We start from the raw sequence: 19,873 nt of genomic DNA on the forward strand, positions 1-19,873 counted from the left end.
AAGCCTCAGGATTTCTAATTTTAAGCTAATGCTCACTACTACTGAACACTCAAAAGAGTGCACTATTTGAACTCACAATATCATTATCTAGAATTAAAAAAGATGCTATGAATTGGAAAATTATTAAAATATGCAATCAAAATACAGTATTAGTTTCTCCAAATAAGTATTACTGTTTTATATAAATTCTGGTTGAATCTCAAATAAAAATAAATATTTGTTTGCAACTATGCAATACTGTGAATGCACGTGTATATACACATACATACACATATGTATAAATGTCTATGTTTATCAAATAAACTTATTAGAATAAGACTGTAATCATAAGCAAAGAAATCCCTCAGTATGTTTTAATGAATTGAGTACAGTAATCTGAATGCCTCGTCAAAATTTATTCAAACTGTGCATATTTTAAGCAAGGCTTTGAAAGGTATTTTCATCAAGGGATTCTTCTCTTAGTAAAATTGTATATTACCTAGAGGTACAAACCACCATAATGGCATTACACTAAGAATGGTGAAAGAATATAATGGTATGACCATTCTAGAAGCTTAAGGAATTCTTAGTAGAAAAACACATTTCACAGAGAGAATTCCCACAGCACTGTCCACGAGTTTATAAAGTGTTCCTAAAATGAGTAGGCTCCAGAACACTGAGGACTGAACCACAAACTGCAAAAGATCTCCAAGAGCCACAAAGCACTGATATAGTGCATCTTTTGTGACATACTCCTTTAAACATGTACGCTTCTGTACTATGAAGTAACTTTAGCTTTCTAGTCTATTTTACAAGAAAGTCCATGTAGCATGTGAAAAGCTGCTCATAAGCAATTATGAAACTTAAACTCACCATTAGAGCAACCACTGAATACTTGACTGGCTTGACAGAACTTGATAATTCTAAGATAAATGGCTATCTAGTTCTACAATATTTTGGTATAGGCTTTACTATTTTAAAAATATATTGTAAAGCCATATAAATTCAAACCAGCTAGATCAGATCAGCTTATCTTTACTCCATGTTTTTGTTGTACTTGATCATCAAGTAGATTTCTTTGTTAATATCAACTTTTCTAAGTATTCTTTAACATCACTAAAATGCTATTAATCAACATTGTCTACAGTTATTAAATGTTAATAAATTGTCCATTTACATATTACCTGTAATCCCCATAAAGGCAGGCTTCGATTCACCCAAATAATAGGAGACCTGTTCATTATAATAAGAAAATATATATGGAGTTAATTGAAATCTGGTTAGTGTTTTGGATAAAATCAAGAGAAAAAAATATTTACGTGTGAATGGAAATTAGAGCAGCCTTATTTTTTAAAAAAAAATCTCGGTAATAAAAAATTTAGTCAGTAGTTATCTAGCAAGTATTGACATTGCTTGTACTTCTAATCCAGAATCATTCATTAAGTACCCATGGGAGTAATCCAACACCCAGTGACACCAAAATCTTTCATTAGCTTCAGTGGCTGCTAGTTCATTCCCTATGATTCCAGAAAGAATAAATCAATTTGAGCTTTTGATTCTAGAGATGCAGAAGAATAATTATTAGTGGTAGGAAAAAGAAACTTGACAGTTCTTGTGTGTGAATTTTTTGCTATCTGTGTAATGATATAAATGATATCTAACTCATAGGGGCTGTCGTATCTTGGAAAGATCTCATGTTTTAGTATTTACTAAACTCAATGATAATAGGCATTTGATGCAGTACTACTGGAATAGAGCATCCATTAGTCATTTACTGCTAGTCATAATTGCTTTTTAAATAAGGGCATCATTTTTTTTTCAGCAAGGTATAAGCATTGATAGAATTCAGATCTTACCAGAGCATCCAACCCAGCAGTTCACTTACACAATCAGAGAAACATTTAAAATATTAAAGGCAGTTTTGAATATACAGGAACACAGAAGTAATTGCTTGAGACTTAAGGAAATATCACTATTCTATGTTAAAATGTCACCGTTCCAGAAGGGAATGGATTTCTCTTCCCATTTCCCTACCCTTCCCACCATTATGTGCACTTTTGGTTTACTTTTTTAAATTAGGAACTCACCAATCAATCGTTCCAGGTGTGTAGTTTTGACTGGAACAACTCTGGTTTAACTCCTTACTGATAGTTGTCATCCCATCCATGCAAAGTCCATTTTCATTAGCAAACGCATATGCGAACACAATCATAAAAACATATGGGAATAAAGGGACATTAATTACATTTTTAAGTGTTCTATAAAATGCATGCAATAGTTTGAGACCCTAGGCAATGGATATAGACATTTTAAAAAAGTAAAATAACTTTCAGAAAGTAGTTCCACATGTGCCCTGTATCTGTAGATAAATGACTGTGAAGAATTACAGGTTACATTTTTTAAATATTTATTTTCAAACATGTTCCAATCTTAAAACAACAGAAATCATACTTTCAAAAGCTGAAAGTACACAATAAATATTGAAGACCATGAGATATTACATAGCCAGTCACATAGGCTGGGATAGACAGAGCACATATACTTTACCTGCTATACTCTCAGCAGGAAAGATTGGATGAAACCACAGTCCGTATCCTCTTGTGAGGATGTGAGGAGGGCTGGAGATTAATGCAGCAGTAATTCAAGTAAGAAACTGGTGACATCTGTGTAAAAAGATATCTCCTATGGACATATGATGCTATCTTGCCTTGAATTGCTGGCATAAATCCTCCCTTCAAATGGTCATGTAAGGATGTGGGAATATATATTTGTGTAAATGATGAAAAATATCCTTGTTTATCCTTGGCAAGCAGGGTCAGCACAAAAGAAATGGATTTGCAGACCACAGACTAGTAATAGCTATATTTTTACTGACTATGAGTGGGACAGGCACTGAATGGTATCCATTCATAAGGATGCTTTATGTCTTAAGTGCTTCCCTGGACACCCACTGTGCCTGAAGGGGTAAATGAAAAATACTAACTTGTGCAGGCATTTCTGAAAAACACGAAATAAATCTGCAGGGGGGGAGTCTGTGATGAAAAGCCTTCCTCACAGAATTGTTACTTTAAAAACAACCAGGTGATAATGTTTTCTGTGGCCATGCTCTCATCACACTGAATAGTTTCTTTCATCAGGCTGTGACAGTATCTAGAAAGGATTTTTTTCCTAATACTGCACTTGTAAGAATGCATTATGGCAATAGTTTAGGTATCAGTCCCTCAGGATCTCTACGGGCAAAACTATTGACGTTAATGGGGTACCATTTGGGCACAGGGCTGGTTTGTCCGGCATAGCTTTTAAGACCAGGGTCTCAGTAAGCATGCCGAAGTGACTTATCTGAAACTTTTCAGCCAGACAAATGTTATACAGAGATAGAACAAACTAACTAGTCTCTTCAATGTACTACAACACAATATAAGGGAATAATATATATAGAAAAGACAAATACACTCTCTGGCTGGTGAATTGTTAGACATTTAGTTTGAAGGAACACACATGTTGTGAAAGGTCTGGGGAATTAAGCAGTCTGCAAGGTGTGGAAAAATCTTGGCAAAAGGATTGAAGTACACCTGTGGCAGAAGTGCTGATGTTCTAATCTGTTCTGCATACTCAGACATATATATTGCAGAATAATATACTCATTTGGGATCACTAGAGTTCTCATAGCAAAACAGTATCAGAAGCTTCTTCATGCCAGAAAGTATCATTAGCTGTAAAATTTCAAGTCTCTGAGTTGCTGTGCCACTATGCCTAAATTTCTAAGGATGGATTTTCTTTTCTCCATCACTGTTAAAGGTTTTGTGAAATCTTTACAGCTTGTTTCCTCCCTACACATTTACTCTCCCTGAAGAGACATTCTAAGATATATGCGGAGTAAAAAATAAGGTTTTTGCAGTTCTTTCTTTTCAAAGGAGCTTTTTTTCTGGCCCCTTTTCAAATGTTCTAATTTCTTATAATAAAAATTGACCAAAAAAAGTTCTCAAAAGCATCTTCTGTACTTCCCATTCACACATCCTTCTCTCATGTATTTCTAAGTACAGCTGATATTCTTTAACTCACTTTGCTTTGGATTTGATTCTCGTAAAATATAGTATTTCTCCTGTGCACCAGCTTTTTTATAGTATTACCCTTATTAGATTTAACTGACTTTCTAATATTAAAACTAGAAGTCATACTTTGTCCTTTGCCTAACATTGTGTGAAGAGTGCTAGTTCTATCATCCCAAGTTTAGTATTTTCATCTGCCCTTTATTTTTTTCAGTATTTAATGTCAATAGAATCAAATCAAGTGAAAGCAAGTAAGTTAATAAAATGCAGTGCTTATTAGCATTTAGAATTAAGAAGATTCAATATATCCAGGACAAAACTACAGCTGAAGGACTGAATAAATGATAAAAATAATATCTTCTACAATTGGTGGTTGGTTTTATAACACATTAAAAAAAAAAAAAAAAGAGTACACAATGGCCCAAATAGAATACCATACTGACAACTGTAGGTGTGCAAAATCACGCATTGTGACCATAGCTCATCATGAGTATAAAGTGTAGTTTTGGTCTCACTGTCTTCTAAATGTTAAAAGAAAGCAAAGGGCTACAAAATTACCATCAGTCATCTGCATGAAAGTTCAGTTTCACATATTTGTCTGTTTGTTTCTGGGACATAGGGTTTTAAGTAAAATATTTAAGTAAAATCACTTAAGTAAAAATATTTAAGTAAAATCCTAAAATTATTGTTGCATAAACTGGTAACCAGTTATTTGCAATTTTGTTTTTATAAATGTAAACATAAATATGATACATAGAAATGTTATGTAATAATACAACCAAAAGATACAAGTTTGCACAACTATATCTATGCACAGTATCTGAGCAAACAGACAGGATTATTTTAGCAGTAAACTGAAAAAGAACATTGTTATTTCAGTTCTTATTTCCACTCACAATATAAAACTGGCTTTATAATTCTTTAAACACATCTGTAAGACATAAAACGAAATCTCTGTTGGTGCAATATCTAACATTTATTCATTAAATTCATTACTTGTAAGTTAAACAGTGCTTTGAGAGCAGAAATAACAAAAAAACCACCATTACCATCCAAGTCCTTGTGTGGGATCATCCAGGAGCACACGAACTATGTATAAGAAACAGCTTAGTAGCTTGAGAGAAAAATTGAATAATCGTATTCTCAGACCTATTTTAAAAAGAACAGAAAATACAGAAGTAAATTCAGGTTCTTTACAGTTTCATCCACTTTTAAGGTAAAACTAAAAGGAACTAGAATAGCCATGCTGCAAAAGAGCAAAGGTCGATCCAGTCAGTAAACTGTCCCTGATGTGGGCGATTGGCATATCATACAGAAGAATGTAAAAATAAGCCTGTCAGATACACATATAATACACCTTTCCAGCTTCCAGAAATCTCCAGGTTAAGACTCAGTCTGTTTTAATGTAATGAACTACTCAGTTATTTGTTTGAAAGCTATTCTATGCCATTTGTCTTTCGTGATGCCATTTTTTAGGTCTTTTGTAGTTTTACAAGTCCACTTTCTTGAAAGTGTAACCAGAACTATCTATGGTATTTGAGATGCAAGATACTGCAACATGAAGACATGACATACTTTCAATCATAGGCAGAGGAAATACAATGGCAAGTACTTAAATATTAATAACTGAAAGTCTTCATGCAGTATCTTCTCATACAGAATATATTCATACTACCCCAACTTATAAAATATTAAAATGTAGTTTTAATGTTAAGTTGCATAATTATGCATTCATGAACCAGGACATCTGAAAGTCATGCTGAATGCACAACAGAACTGAATCAACAACTTGATCTACAGACCATGTGAATATTGAAATGTTCTAGCTGAAACGATATATTACAAAATACTACAGTATTTCCTACAAACATAGGTCTACTGCACAAGACAGGATTCCTTTAGAGGGATCCACATGGGCACTTGCTTCTATCACATGGGCAATTTATTTCCATGCTTGTTTTACCCATTATCTACTACAATAGAAATTAACTGTATTTTATTCAGTTTTTGCAGTCATTAGAGGATTACAGTTTAAATTCTCAGTCTTGTTATTAAATTCAATAGTTTTTGCCAGCGTAAATATTTGTATCTAACTCTTGGTTTTAAGTTTTCATTCACTAATTAAGTTAAAACTGTTGGTTGACTAAGGTTAAATGGAGGGAGGTCACTTTAAGAATTCATTTTTTTTTCAGTCTTGTGAACTGGCATGGCTGAACCCTTCTGTCCAAAGCAGAATACCAATTGGTCTTACACAGATGTGACTTCATTTGCACCAAGTCATAGTAAAGATAGTATCTTTCACTGTTGTGTTGCAAATCCGTTAGCAGGTCTGCTGAACTCAGTATATTTATTTCAGTGGTTTAAGAACTGTGGCTTCATTATGCATATCCAAAGCCGTGTGCATAAATTCCCTAAGGAATCATAATTATCTTATGGTAATATTACATACTTTTTGATTTTACTCAGTCCTAGGTTCAAAATGAACACCTTACAGATAAAACTGATAAATCACCTTTTATATCTATTAGTTCCCCTCCCATTAAAATGCAGTCTACAGCAAACAATATTCTACCATGCAATTGCTAAAAGAAATCTTCAGGTTTATTACTGCTTACTGCTTTTAACTATGAAGTTGCAGTTATCCAGAGAACTGGATGGACTTTTACAGCACCTTGTCATCTGTAAACCAGGGGTTAAAATCCTGTGGTCCCAACCATGAGAAGCTCCACAGCTGTTATTGGCAATTAGGTGTGTGAACATTAGCCTAGTGATTCCTGCTGTCCTAGCAAGAGTGATTAGCCACAGACTATTTATTCCCCAACACAAGAGAAGGGATTGAAGTACTAAATGCATTGAGAGGCTGTAGAAGGTAGGTGGGTTGTTATGCTATCATTTGACTAGGAAGAACCCCAGTACTTTGACAATGCTATGGTTTTGGGGTTTTTTTTGTAGCTTTTTTTGAACTGTTGCTGAAGAAAACATGAATTGTTTGTCTGTACTAACCCTTTTGTGGAAGTCTGCTGGTGTATGAATGGTTGCCATAACAACTAGGCTATTACAACAAGAAGAACAGATAATGTTAAAAAAAAAAAGCCAAAAAGCACCTAACCCCAAATAAACAAAAAAGCCCACCAGGATTTATTTTCCTTACCAATTTTATGTTTAAATTTCTTAGATAAGTACAAAAGTCTGTTTGTTTCTTCTAGTTTTTAACTCTGTAAATGTTAATCTTGGTGTGAGACACCTCTTTTCTGCATTGATAATAGCCTGGTTTCTAATTATCATTTGAAATTATACATTGGTTTAAATGCCAAAAGAATGGCATTTTCTGATTTAAAAACTACATCAATGGTGCTTTTCTGATTAAAAACTACATCAATACAGGGGATCTATGCTCCTGGCTGCTGCCTTAAACTCTTAACTCTCAGGCCTTAGTCCTGAAAGATCTAGAACTACTTAAGTATTCAAATATCTAAGTTCTATAGATCTATTCCAGGCTGTGCCTAAAAGTGCTTCAGGCTCTGGATATCTCCAGAGGAATGGCTGTTTCCCACAGAATATAAAGCAGGGTTTTCATACCACACATGCTTTGCTCTAAGGGCTCTAGTAAGCATAAATACAGAGTGCATATCATGGACTGGGTTATATAGTAAGGCAACAGGGTAGATCTTGAACCATATGTGATTGGGTCAGTTATTACTATATATATATTTATGGAAGAACGGCCTTCAAGTGTATCCTATTTCAGAGGTCATGTCTCCTAGTTCTCATGTCTCGGCCTTTAGAATCAGGATGTGCTGTCAGAGGGAGCATATTTGGTCACCTCTGCGAAAGCTTTAATAATCAATGTATGACTATCAAATAATTATTTTTTCTAGTTGAAATCTGTTGTAGCATCATAGTTGGGGATGTGATCTGTAAGTTGGAAGAAATGCATTTATTCCACTATCATGGAGATCTGATTTCAAACATGGGAAGGAGGGGACAGTCACTAGAGAAGACATTTAAAATAGATTTTCATTTATTACTCTGTTACAACGAAAGAAAGCATTTCATATTTCTGTTTGCTGGCTATTTTTGTCCTCTATGTGCTGTCAGTGGATCAACATGGTCTGCTTGACTTACTTTTTTTCATTCATAGACAGATTGTTCAACTAGCAGGGTCATTTGCACAGAGTATCTCTATGCTTTGACACCGGTGCCTGAAACTTGTATTCAGCTACATCAATCGTACACTGTTACCCAGTTATGTATTGTTTAATGAGATTGTAATTTCAATGTGTCTGTGTAACCATGGTGTTACATCCTTTGTCTTCTTTAAAAGAAGGAATTGATAAGAACAGTTCAAAATCTGTTTGTTTTGTGAAATAAATATAACTATGTCAAATGTTAATGTTTCCATCTCAGTTTAAACAAGTATTTCCTATTTTTTGCAGGCATTTTTAAGTACAGAGTAATATATTATACTTCATCAGTACTGACTGTGACTTTCATTTTTATTATAAATCCCTGATGCTTCCTTTACAAGCATTTTCGGAGATTAATCCTCTGATATAGAGAGCTGGTCTAAATCAAAGTTAAAGTGATAGAGATAGTAGCTGAAGATTTTACGATCACCTTCCATTGTTCTTTTCTCATAAGTCTCTAACATATTTATGGTTTTTAGCAAAATCATCTCAATAGCAGCTGGCTCTAGGAGTTGGATCAAAATATACTGTTAATAATTTATATCCTGGTGATGGTTACCTTTTATTCCCTCTCCACTGAATTGAAACTTCACTTATTTTTTCCCTTTGAGACTTATTTTAGGCTGTGATAATGCACTGTGTGATCTTGGCAAGTACAAGCAAGTCATACCAATATGTCATCTTCTCTCTCTTTTTTTTTTTTTTTTTTTCTGGCTTGGCTGACACCTTTGTGAAATGTTTTTCATGCATGTTGATTAGACGTTTGCTTGCAGAAGATTGAGTGGAAGCTAGGTTGACATTAGACATAGAAGAAGACTTGTTTTATCAGTTTATAGAAATGCTTTCAAAACCAGATTAATGAATGAAAGAGTTGATATTTCATGCTACCGGTCTGTATGTGATCTAGATCAGCATTCTGCAGAATTTAGATAGTATTCTGCAGAAAATTCATATAAATTCTAGAGTTGACTACTCTGGTTGACACTGATGTGTTAAATTCATTTGTGAAGTCTTAAGCATTAGTGAAAACTGTTTGGTGAACACGTGTAGTTTGATTTAGTTATGCTATCTGAAATATACTACTAACAATTATTTTCTCACTGAACACCAATCACATCTTTAATATTTGAAGAAAGGTTTTCAGTGTTCTCACTGAACACTGACTAAGATCTAAAGGGTAGTAACTTTTATTTATCAACTCCCTGGTACCTCTGGGCACCAGAATCCTCCACTTTCAATGGAGGATTGAATGCGTACACTTGAATGAGCAGCAGCTACTACCTCAGCAACAGGTTTTGACTGTATTTTAGAGGATCTGGGTTGTGAGTATTTGTACAAGAACCAAAATTTGCATAAGCAGAATGAGTGTTTGACTAAACTTACTAATTCTGAACAGTTTGGTTTGGGGATTTATTTATTTTTCATTCAGTACAGTAATAATTTCGCTGTATTTCATGTTTATTTCTCCTGAAAATTGCCTTATTCAATGTCTAATTGTTGGTTAAGCTCGTGCATCATGAGAACCAGTAGCAGTGCTTGGGGTAATTTGTATGATTCTAGTGGGAAATGGCATTCTCATGCCATATGCTGCTGTAAGTCCAGTAAGCACCCTCGTTCTCAACTTACTTTCCGTGAACTGGCTGCATAATTCAACAACAGGAAAAACATGCCTCAACTCTTAGAGTTTTCTTTAGAGTTCTCTCCTGAGGACCTGTCAGGAAAAGAAGGTACCCATAATGACAGTGTTTCTACTAGCTATCTACAGAAAGAACTCCTTACTGTGTTTTCATTTGTTAACCAAAACTACAGTATGCTTCTACAAAATGTATCTCAGCTCTGTATGGCATTGCTGTGGAGGAAAATTAATCAGAATCTGGAGTTTTCCAGAGATCATCAAGCAAGCCAAGCAGAAAAATTCTTGTGCTACTTGTCTATAGCATGAATCCATCTCCAATAGGATGAATTAACAGTTGCTTTCCACTGTCTTGTTTTTTTCAAATAAACTTCCACACCATTCCTCTCCCTTGGACCTATACATCACGCTTCCCCAATCACAACCTCAGCCTAACAGAGATGTCCCAGTATAGTAACTTATGACAATTCTCTTAATATGCTTAGCCAGAAGGATATGCACTTGGCAAAGGAATGGCCATGGATTCATACTAATTTGTTAACTTCTGGCTTAATTTTTGTTCTGATGATCATAAATGTATCTATTTTAAGATGTACAGAGACTGCAGTTCTGCCATCAAAATATGTACCTGTATTTTTTTAATCTTGTTAAGATCTAAGTAGGGAAAAAAAATATCTTTCTCTTATTTCAAGCAAGAACACTCTATTCAGAAGCTTTCTATCTTATCAATGAGAAGATTCACAGTAAGTCAGGTCATAACTTTATAGATGTTCTTAGTAAGTAAACAAGAGTGCATCAAATCCCTGTTTTGTGGACTAGATCAGGAACAAAATGGCTATTTATTGCTTACAGCTTCCCAGACTGCATTTCTAGCCAATAGTAATAGTCTTTTCTGGTTTAGGATGCTTTTTCTGTTTTGTCTCTTAGTTCATTACACACTATATCAATAATGTCAGAAGTAAAGGGCTATAAAAATTTAAAATACTTAGGCATGTAAAGTCGCAAGGAGGAGAGTAGAAGAGAATTAAAACCACTTGAGAAATTGTAGTACAATTAATTACATTTAAAATGTAAATCCAGCTAGACTCATTTATCTCTAACAAGAATCACAGAATGGTTGAGGTTGGAAGGGACCTCTGGAGGTCATTTTGTCCAACCGTCTGCTCAAATAGGGCCAACTAGAGCTGGTTGCCCAGGACAGTGTCTAGATGTTTTTTTAATATCTGTATGGAGGGAGAATCCACGACCTACATACAAAAATTCATTCTTTGCAACACAGACAGATTTGTAAACATAAAACGGAGTATGAAATTGCTCTTCATGCATCTCCCTTCTTTGTTCTATGCATACTGAATTTTTGTACACATTCTTTTTGCATTGGCCAATATGCAATAAGACAGCTCTAAAGTGTGCTAATACAGAACAAGAAGCTTTTTTCTAATGAAGATTTTTATTTGAAATTAAATTTACCACCAAATCCAGTTAAATGTATAATACTGTAAAAAAACAAACAAACAAAACAAACAAACAAAAAAACCACCTGTGTCCCATCTGAAGTTTAGAAGAGAAGACACTCTGAAGGCTATCTACATCACTTACTAGCAGAGGCAGTCCTCTGCTTTCTGTGCTATTTAGGCACTTGAATTAAGGTGACTTTTCTGCTGTGTGCCTAAGTAAGTGTAATAAATAAAGCTTTTCCCATGGATGATCCTCCAGCAGCTTTGTTAAACCTGATTATCTAGCTGGAAACTGGCAAATTATTCCAAAGCTCAAACTGAAAAGATTAGTTATTTACAGTACAGTCCCTTTTTTTTTTTTTTTCTTTTTTTCTTTTTTTTTTTTATTTTGGCTTGGGGAATATTTTACTTATGACGTGGAAAGTTAATGAAGTTTGGCCGATAAAAAGATCACGGAATCACGGAATTCTCAGAGTTGGAAGGGACCTCTAGAGATCATCTAGTCCAACTCCCCTGCTAAAACAGGATTGACTAGAGCACATTACTCAGGACTGCATCCAGGTGGGTCTTGAAAATCTCCAGAGAATGGGACTCCACGACCTCCCTGGGCAGCCTGTTCCAGTGCTCTGTCACCCTCACTGTAAAGAAGTTTTTCCTCATATTTGAATGGAACTTCCTATGTTCCAGCTTGTGCCTATTGCCCCTCATCCTATTGCTGGAAACCACTGAAAAGAGTCTGGCTCCATCATCCTTCAACTCACCCTTTAGGTACTTGTAAACATAGATAAGGTCTTTCCTCAGCCTTCTCTTCTCCAGGCTAAAGAGCCCCAGCTCTTTGAGCCTTTCCTCATAAGGGAGGTGCTCTAATCCCTTAATCGGCTTAGTTGCCCTACATTGGACTCTCTCCAGTAGTTCCCTGTCTCTCTTGAACTGGGGAGCCCAGAACTGGATGCAGTATTCCAGTTGTGGCCTCACCAGTGCAGAGTACAGGGGGAGAATGTCCTCCCTCAACCTACTGGCCACACGCTTTCCTATGCACCCAGGATTCCATTTGCCCTCTTGGCAACAAGGGCACATTGCTGGCTCATGGAAAGTTTGCTGTCCACCAGGACTCCCAGATCCTTCTCCTCAGTAGTGCTTTCCAGAAGATCCACCCCTAACCTATATGCCTGGGGTTCTTCCTCCCCAGGTGCAGGACCCTACATTTGCCCTTGTTGAACCTCATTAGGTTCTTCTCTGCCCAGCTCTCCAGCCTGTCCAGGTCACGCTGGATGGTGGCACAGCCCTCTGGAGTGTCGGCCAGCCCTCCCAGTTTGGTATCATCAGTGAACTTGCTGAGGATACACTCTGTCCCCTTGTCCAAGTCATTGATGAATATGTTGAACAGGACTGGGCTGAGTATTGACCCCTGGGGGACACCGCTGGTTACAGGCCTCTAACTTGACCCTGCTCCATTAATTGCAACCCGCTGAGTTCTGTCACACAGCCAGCTCTCAATCCACGTCACTGCCCCCTCATCTAGCCCACACTTCCTTAATTTTCTAATGAGGATGTTATGGGAGACAGAGTCAAAAGCCTTGCTGAAGTCAAGGTAGATGACATCTACTGCTCTCCCCTCATCCAGCCATCCAGTTATAACGTCACAGAAGGCTATCAGATTGGTCAAGCATGATTTACCCTTGGTAAAACCGTGTTGGCCACTTCCAATAACTTCTTGATCTTCAATGTGTTTGGAGATGATGTCCAGAACGAGTTGCTCCATTATTTTCCCAGGGACAGAGGTGAGACTAATTGGCCTGTAGTTCCCTGAGTCCTCCTTCTCGCCCTTTTTGTAGACTGCTGTGATATTTGCCTTCCTCCAGTCTGTTCTCCAAGACCTCTCAAAAATGATGGAGAGTGGCTCAGCAATAACATCTGCCAGTTCTCTCATGCTCTGTGATGTAAAACTAGGATTTATTTAATACTAGCTCTTACAGATACATATGGTCTGTCTTATTTTTAAAAACTTGCTCTAGTCTCCCAAATTTTGTTTGTGTGGTTGTTTTTTTTTTAAAATTGTGACACCAAGAAAAGTAAATTTTTTTATTTTTTCCTTTCTGTTCTTTCTCAGACATAAAGCCATGGAACCGTGTCTTAGAAAAGACAAAATGTATTCTTTCTATTCTAAAATCTTTGTGTATAAAGCTATTGCAATTTTAGTCCTTTTACAGGTCTAGGGCAAATGGAGGTAAATTCAGTCCTGCTACACAGGAAAATTGAGGTCAGTTACTGCTTTTCTCAGCTATGAGCTCCACTGGTCTCATCAAGATTTGATAATACACAATGGTTGACCCTTTCGGATGAGCTGCATGGATGTCTATAAAGATTAATATCTTAGTTCCTCCACTTCATTATCTTCTATGATGGCCTATGAATTTAAGTGCATATGCCAGTGAAGACATTGTTAAATCAGACTAAAGACAAGGACTATGTTTCTGAGGTACCACATTCAGGAGAAGGAGGTATGTCCTCCACATTAGTTTCCTTTCCAACTTGTGGGGTTTTTTTAGTACAGCTTAAGTTTGAAATTCATTTAGGAATACTTAATAAAATTGAACACTTCAAAAAACTACTGCAGTAGCTACAGTACTTCTGCAACTTTTGTTTTCCTCCAGCATCTTAGAGGCTCTTTGCTCTCGTAGACATAAGGTCATGACTTGTCAATGAGCATTGCAAAGTCAGATCCATGCAAATTAGTCAGCTTGATCATAATACAGAAATAAAATCACATCACTATGTATTTGATCCTACAAAATAAGTATGGTATTTTTAGATTTAAATAATACTTTCTGAATTGATTTGGATATTATGTAAAATTGATGACGCTATAGGGTAAAATTTTAGCTCAGAATAAAATTAATTATAACTTTGCTGTTACCTTCAATGGAATTGGATTCTACTCAAAGTATCACAGTTATGCTTAACAGAAATTAATACAACTGCTTACTTGATCTTTGGTTTTTGATGAAGAAGAGCTTTAGTCTCTCTTTAAATGTATTTTCATTCATATAGAATTCAACTTGCACCCTGAAATAAAAAGGAAGTATTAGAATTGAATATGAAAGATAGTAAATTATTTTTTCAAATCAATTTATTTCCCTAATCACTTGTTCCTTATATATAACTGGAGCAACATATAGAAAGTGCTCAGCCAAAAGCTAACTTGGGTTTGAATGACTAATATTAAAATATTAAAAAACAAAACAACAAAAAAAACCCAAAACCAAAAAACTTATTTGGTTTTTCCCCTTTACATGCAGAATCATTTTCATACTACTTGGACACTCTACACTGCAAAATCAGAAGCATCTACATTTTCGGTATTTTCACTGAAGATTATTCTCATATCTGCATCCTTGCAACGAAGATTTCCTTGATGTTCAAGTTAAACTTTCTACCTCAGTTTAACTCCCTTCCTGCAAAACTGACATTTTTGATTCTTCTTTTCTCTATCTTGTTCGTATCTCTGTTAAGCATTCATGTTTCAGTTAAGCGTTTGCTTGTTTATGTTCACCTTTAATCAAATGCTCATACACCAAACAAACCACCCTCTCTGAACTTCATTTTTGTCATAACGAAATATTGAGGCGTGAAAGCAAAAGTATATTGCAATCATACAACACTGTACAGAAAATAACTCCCCTTCCAGATTATATTTAAGGAACAGCAAGATCTTTTTTTCCACCCTTTCCCACAGATTTGCCAGGATGTATTTCGTGATTCAGTTCCTCATTTCAGTCTGAGTACAACTCGCGCAACAGCTCTACAGACCAGAAGAGAGAAGAAAACTGTTGCAGGGCCTGGCAAGGGGAAAAGGTGTGCATTAATTGCATAGAAAAAGTTAGGCCATTCCAGAGTTGTGGAGCTGCACTGCTTGCTGTAGGATGAGCGCAGCATTAGTTCAATTTCCACTGAAGTCCCTTCTCTACCTAACTGACTGGATCTCCCTCACCAATCCCAGTTCTTCTTCAGGGATGAACCACTTTACCCAGCACAATTTCTATGACTTCTTGAGAAGTTGGTCCTCAGTTTGAAAACTGCTCTACTATTGCTAAAGAATAAAGTGGTATCATAAAAGTGAGTTACTTCCTTATTTCTCACTTTCTCTGTATACCATCATTTGTTGCAAAATTGCATATACCTTTTCTGTTCATAGGCATATTTGATCTTTAGTTGAACATTTTTCAGCGGTCTCTCTTTCATCAAATGATTGTACTTCAACTACTTATTCTTACATGTCCTGTCATGTTTTTCAAGCAGGACCCTGACTTCAGTTTTTCCCTTCTTGCATGCGAAGCCTTTGTTGAAACAATTTTTGTATAATCTAATGTTATCTATAGTCTCTCTCTTCCCTTCAAATACTTGTCTAATACCACATATTTCTGTACACATACGAAATTGGAAGATTATTTAGTTATGGGCCCAGAATAGATCTCAAGTAATGTAACTTTTTCATGCTTGCTTACTTATCAGAATTTTAAGTATATCAATTTGTAGGACAGAGTCAGCATGTCATAAAAAAAACGCCCTCTATGACTTGCTTAGTGAGATCAGTTAATTTTAGCTAGTCGCTTAGCTTTGGTGCAGTTTTTTGTGGTGTTCCTTGTAGAATGGAGAATTACACTGCTGCTTCTTCAGAGAAAGCAAAAAAAAAAAAAAAACCACCTTATTTTTCAGAATCTATATTGGAACTAATCTCTAAATCTCTATAATTTACAGAACTTTGAATTTAATTCTGTGCAATGACAGGTTTGACACAGCAGTAAAAGCAACCCCTACCCTAGACCAGCTTTTCCCCCTTATCTGGCTCTACTCCTTCTGTGGTAACATCTCTGAGCAGCTGGAAATAAAGAAGAACCCACCCACCCTCTGCTTTTTTAAACTAGGAGTAGCTGCAACTGCATATTTCAAGGAGCTTGGGCCCAGAGGAAAGTCCTAGAAACTGCCAGCAAACTAGAGGAAAAGCCCATCAGTTGAATAGCAGCTTGTTTCTAGGCTTTTATTGAGCTTAAATATAGATAAGCGTTATACTGTTTAAGACTGCAGGAGTCACTGCCATTAACAGAAGTAGAATTTATATAGTTGGTAACCTCAAGGCAAGTTAAGGAAGCATGTCCAGGAGTTAATTAGTAGGTGAGCAGGTCTAGGGGGGGCCTGAACTCTGCTTCAGTTCTTTTCTGCATATTTCCCAAAGTACTTACTGTTATTAATGCAGTGACAGTTTTTAGTGGGAAACATTTCCCATGATGTGGCAGCTACCACATCCCAAGTGTATATACTTAACCTTCAAGGACTTATTTCAGTAGGTAAACAAAGTGGCATGAGCTATTGAAGTAAGGGATGTTATTTAAAATAAGCACAGCATCGGTGATCTTTTTTACACATTTTATACTAATCTCTCAGATTTTTCAGTAAGAAAATTACAGTAGTCACTTATCCTGGAAGAACAACATGTTAACAGTAAGCCATGATTTAATGATAATAAGAAAAAGGACGTGGGAGCTAATCGCCCTCCTATCATTACAAATTGCTCTGATAGCCTTCTAACAGCTGTCTACTTCTCTTTCCTTAGCAACCTGTGCTCACAGCAGACAGGGATTCCACAGTGCAACAGTTTCCATGGCAAAATGGATTACGAATGCTGCTAACACCACTTCTGTGGCTCAACTCCTCCTTCTTCTTTCCCTGACTTTTTTAAACTTAAGCTATATTGGCCTTCTACATTTGCAGGAAATACATTACCATGTATTTATAATCAATATACACTTTCATGATACTCTGGCTACGAGACAGAATATTTCACCTTGTTTCTTAAAGGTTACTATTGACTAAGTAAAGCTAAGAATGAATGGCTGAAGGAGCCACTGGCAGGGATAATGACAGAAACCTCTAGATACTGTTCCTTCCCAATACTCTGCTTTTGATTTTCAGGGAGAACACATTCTACTTGAACCTTTGTTGTAATATTTTAATTATTAAAATCTTACCTCAAATATTTACTCTTTTCTGTCTTTTTCCCACTATGAAGTGTAACCTAGAAAAGGACTAGTTCAGGAACGTAACACAAATAAATTCTGATCCTCACTTGCAATATTAATGTGGCATTTATTTTAATTTAGTAATAGTAGTAATTTAGTAGTAGTAGCAGTTAAGGGCTTGAACAAGCTTTTTGTGGACTTAAGTACAAGTTAGTAAGGATGCTTTGCATGAGTGAAATTCATTGCCATATGCTTATATAAAATTTGATTATGCTGTTGTAGGATAAATACTACTTGGAATTTGATTCCAAGCAAATGGTTTTGATGAAATGGCAGACATGCAGTACAGGGTGACAGTATATGTGTACACAGATCATCTGGCCTGTGGAATAGGTTTAGGGTTTTTCTATATTTCTTGTGTAAGTAATTTAAAAGTGTAGTTTAAACAATTTGTGCTTCATGATTTTTATCTTCCTGTGAAAGACGGCTGTAGTTCAGTCTACCCTGAGCAAAAGAAAACCAAGCTGAAGAATTAAAACACTACTCCTTGACAATGGTTATTGGAACAGAAATGTCTGATGAACATAAGGATTTTGTATATGCAGTCAGCTAATCACTTCTGACTCTTTCTGTGTACGTGATAGGCATTTAATATTCCATGAAAAGGTGCTTTTGGAAGTTAAAGGACAGGTATTATGCTTTACCAATTCTTGCTTCAGCTTCATTGAAAATCCACAAATATGTGGCTGATATACTTGTGGCAAAACCAACTGAACTTATATGGTTGTCTTGAAAACACAGTGTGGGGGTTTTTTTAACCCTTTAAAAATTAAATACTGTTAATAGTGGTCTTCCCTAGTTTAAACCCAAAGAACAGTGATGTCAGTGGAACCTTTCAAACTGAAAGACTCATATTGAAGTACCTAAAGTACAAGTATACATTGCACTCTTCTAATTCAGTCAAGATGTAATTTGAGTAGCATGTTTTAATGTAATACGAAGTACAACAGGAAAACACTAATTCATGCCAAGGACACTAATGCAAAGCACTTTTCATGACTGTAAATCAGTGGGACTGATCTGTCTGCACTCCGGTTACTTAACTAATTTTATCTGCATTTTTCCATTGCTATCTACAATGCCATTCTAACTCCATAGCCACGCTTTACTATAGTAACAGTATTACCTCGCACCATCAAACCTACAAATTGTCTTTCTTCTCTGTTAGAAAATAGCAGATTTGGTACCAATAGCCCTTCAAAAATGAAAGTATTAGTTGGATTTCTCACTATGTGCATGCTTAGAGTTGTAACTGTTTTTATGCTTACTAATTCTTGACACTGGAATCAGGAAAAGATGTTAACTGTACAAATGGAGCCAATCTGAAGAAAACTACATTAACTTATTTAAAATCCATCTTTATGGGGAGGAACATTTAATCTTTTTCCTACAAAAAGAGCCTTTTAATATAGGCACAATATGTTTTTATTGGGATTTGCCAATCCAATATATGTGAAATCCTGTTAGACTGCAAACCTGAAGTTCATTATGTAGGGTGTAGACAGGTGCTTAAAAATGAAGCATTTGAAGTACTAAAGTGCACTGCCACTGTCAGAGCTTATTTTACTGAAAAAAAAAAAGGAAATGGGCAATTTTTTTATAGCTTTTAATAAAAGATTAGTATATTTTAATGATGACTGGGAGCAGCTCTCCTTTGGAAATTTTGCAATTTCTGAAATACTCAGAACTCTGATTTGTTTAGATATTCACAGAGAAATTGTCATTTGTTTTTCCAGGCCTGCTTGTTCCATCAGAATCAATATGACAGATCAAGACTGCTTGTTGAATGATACCTCATCATTTTGTGCTGAAAGAAATGGCAGTAAGACCAGTACTTTTCCATTACCGGTTCTTGACTTGGGAAAGGCTTCTATTTGTTTCTGGTAGGAAATCGGTCATTGGTTGCATAGGTCGTGATGAACCCTGAACAGATAAAAGTTCTGAGTTTTTCATTTCCTCTCCATGCTGAATGACAGCACTCCAAAACAAATGGTAGTAACCTGGGGAGGCAGGGTGCCTGTTTCCTTCCACTTTATTGGAAAGACAGAAAAGATGCTATTTCTTTCATAGCCTCCTAATTTTTTAATCCATTCTTTCAGTATGAGCATGACATAAGAGCATTGTGGCCTCAACATTTTTCTAGGTATTTAAGAACACAGTCTTTAAAAGCTACATCCTTACTGAAGTCATATGCCATGTACTATGCTGATGAAATCTAATATTTGCAATATGGCCCTGCATTTTCTTAAAGATGATTTCTAACGAATATAGAATAATTAAAACTGACAGGTAAAAGGTCTTTTATAGATAGGCAATTTTATCTTTTTATTATTAATAAACCAGTGAATATTTTCAAGATTGTTTTCATGTAATACTGTCTTGTAGATTCTTTATAATATCTACCATTGTGAATGTATACAGTAGAATGCAAGTTGCACACCTTCTAATACCTTATAGTATGCAGTATTACCTATTATCTCTTTGTTTTTCC

At 35.8% G+C, this 19,873-nt stretch overlaps 1 protein-coding gene across 3 annotated transcripts in view; it reads right to left on the reverse strand.

Moving 5' to 3' along the window:
- Positions 1-19,873, reverse strand: part of KCNT2 (potassium sodium-activated channel subfamily T member 2) — a 156,036-nt gene that overhangs the window by 105,547 nt on the left and 30,616 nt on the right. For all 3 annotated transcript variants that reach the window (XM_074152413.1, XM_074152412.1, XM_074152411.1), the window contains exons 2-4: positions 14,292-14,371; positions 5,078-5,177; positions 1,164-1,212 (exon numbers count right to left, since the gene is read on the reverse strand). In XM_074152413.1, coding sequence (XP_074008514.1) covers positions 1,164-1,212; positions 5,078-5,177; positions 14,292-14,371 — 229 coding nt within the window. The remainder of the gene's footprint in view (positions 1-1,163; positions 1,213-5,077; positions 5,178-14,291; positions 14,372-19,873) is intronic.

The sequence above is a fragment of the Numenius arquata genome, chromosome 8 (assembly GCF_964106895.1).
Source record: "Numenius arquata chromosome 8, bNumArq3.hap1.1, whole genome shotgun sequence".
Classification (NCBI taxonomy): domain Eukaryota; kingdom Metazoa; phylum Chordata; class Aves; order Charadriiformes; family Scolopacidae; genus Numenius; species Numenius arquata.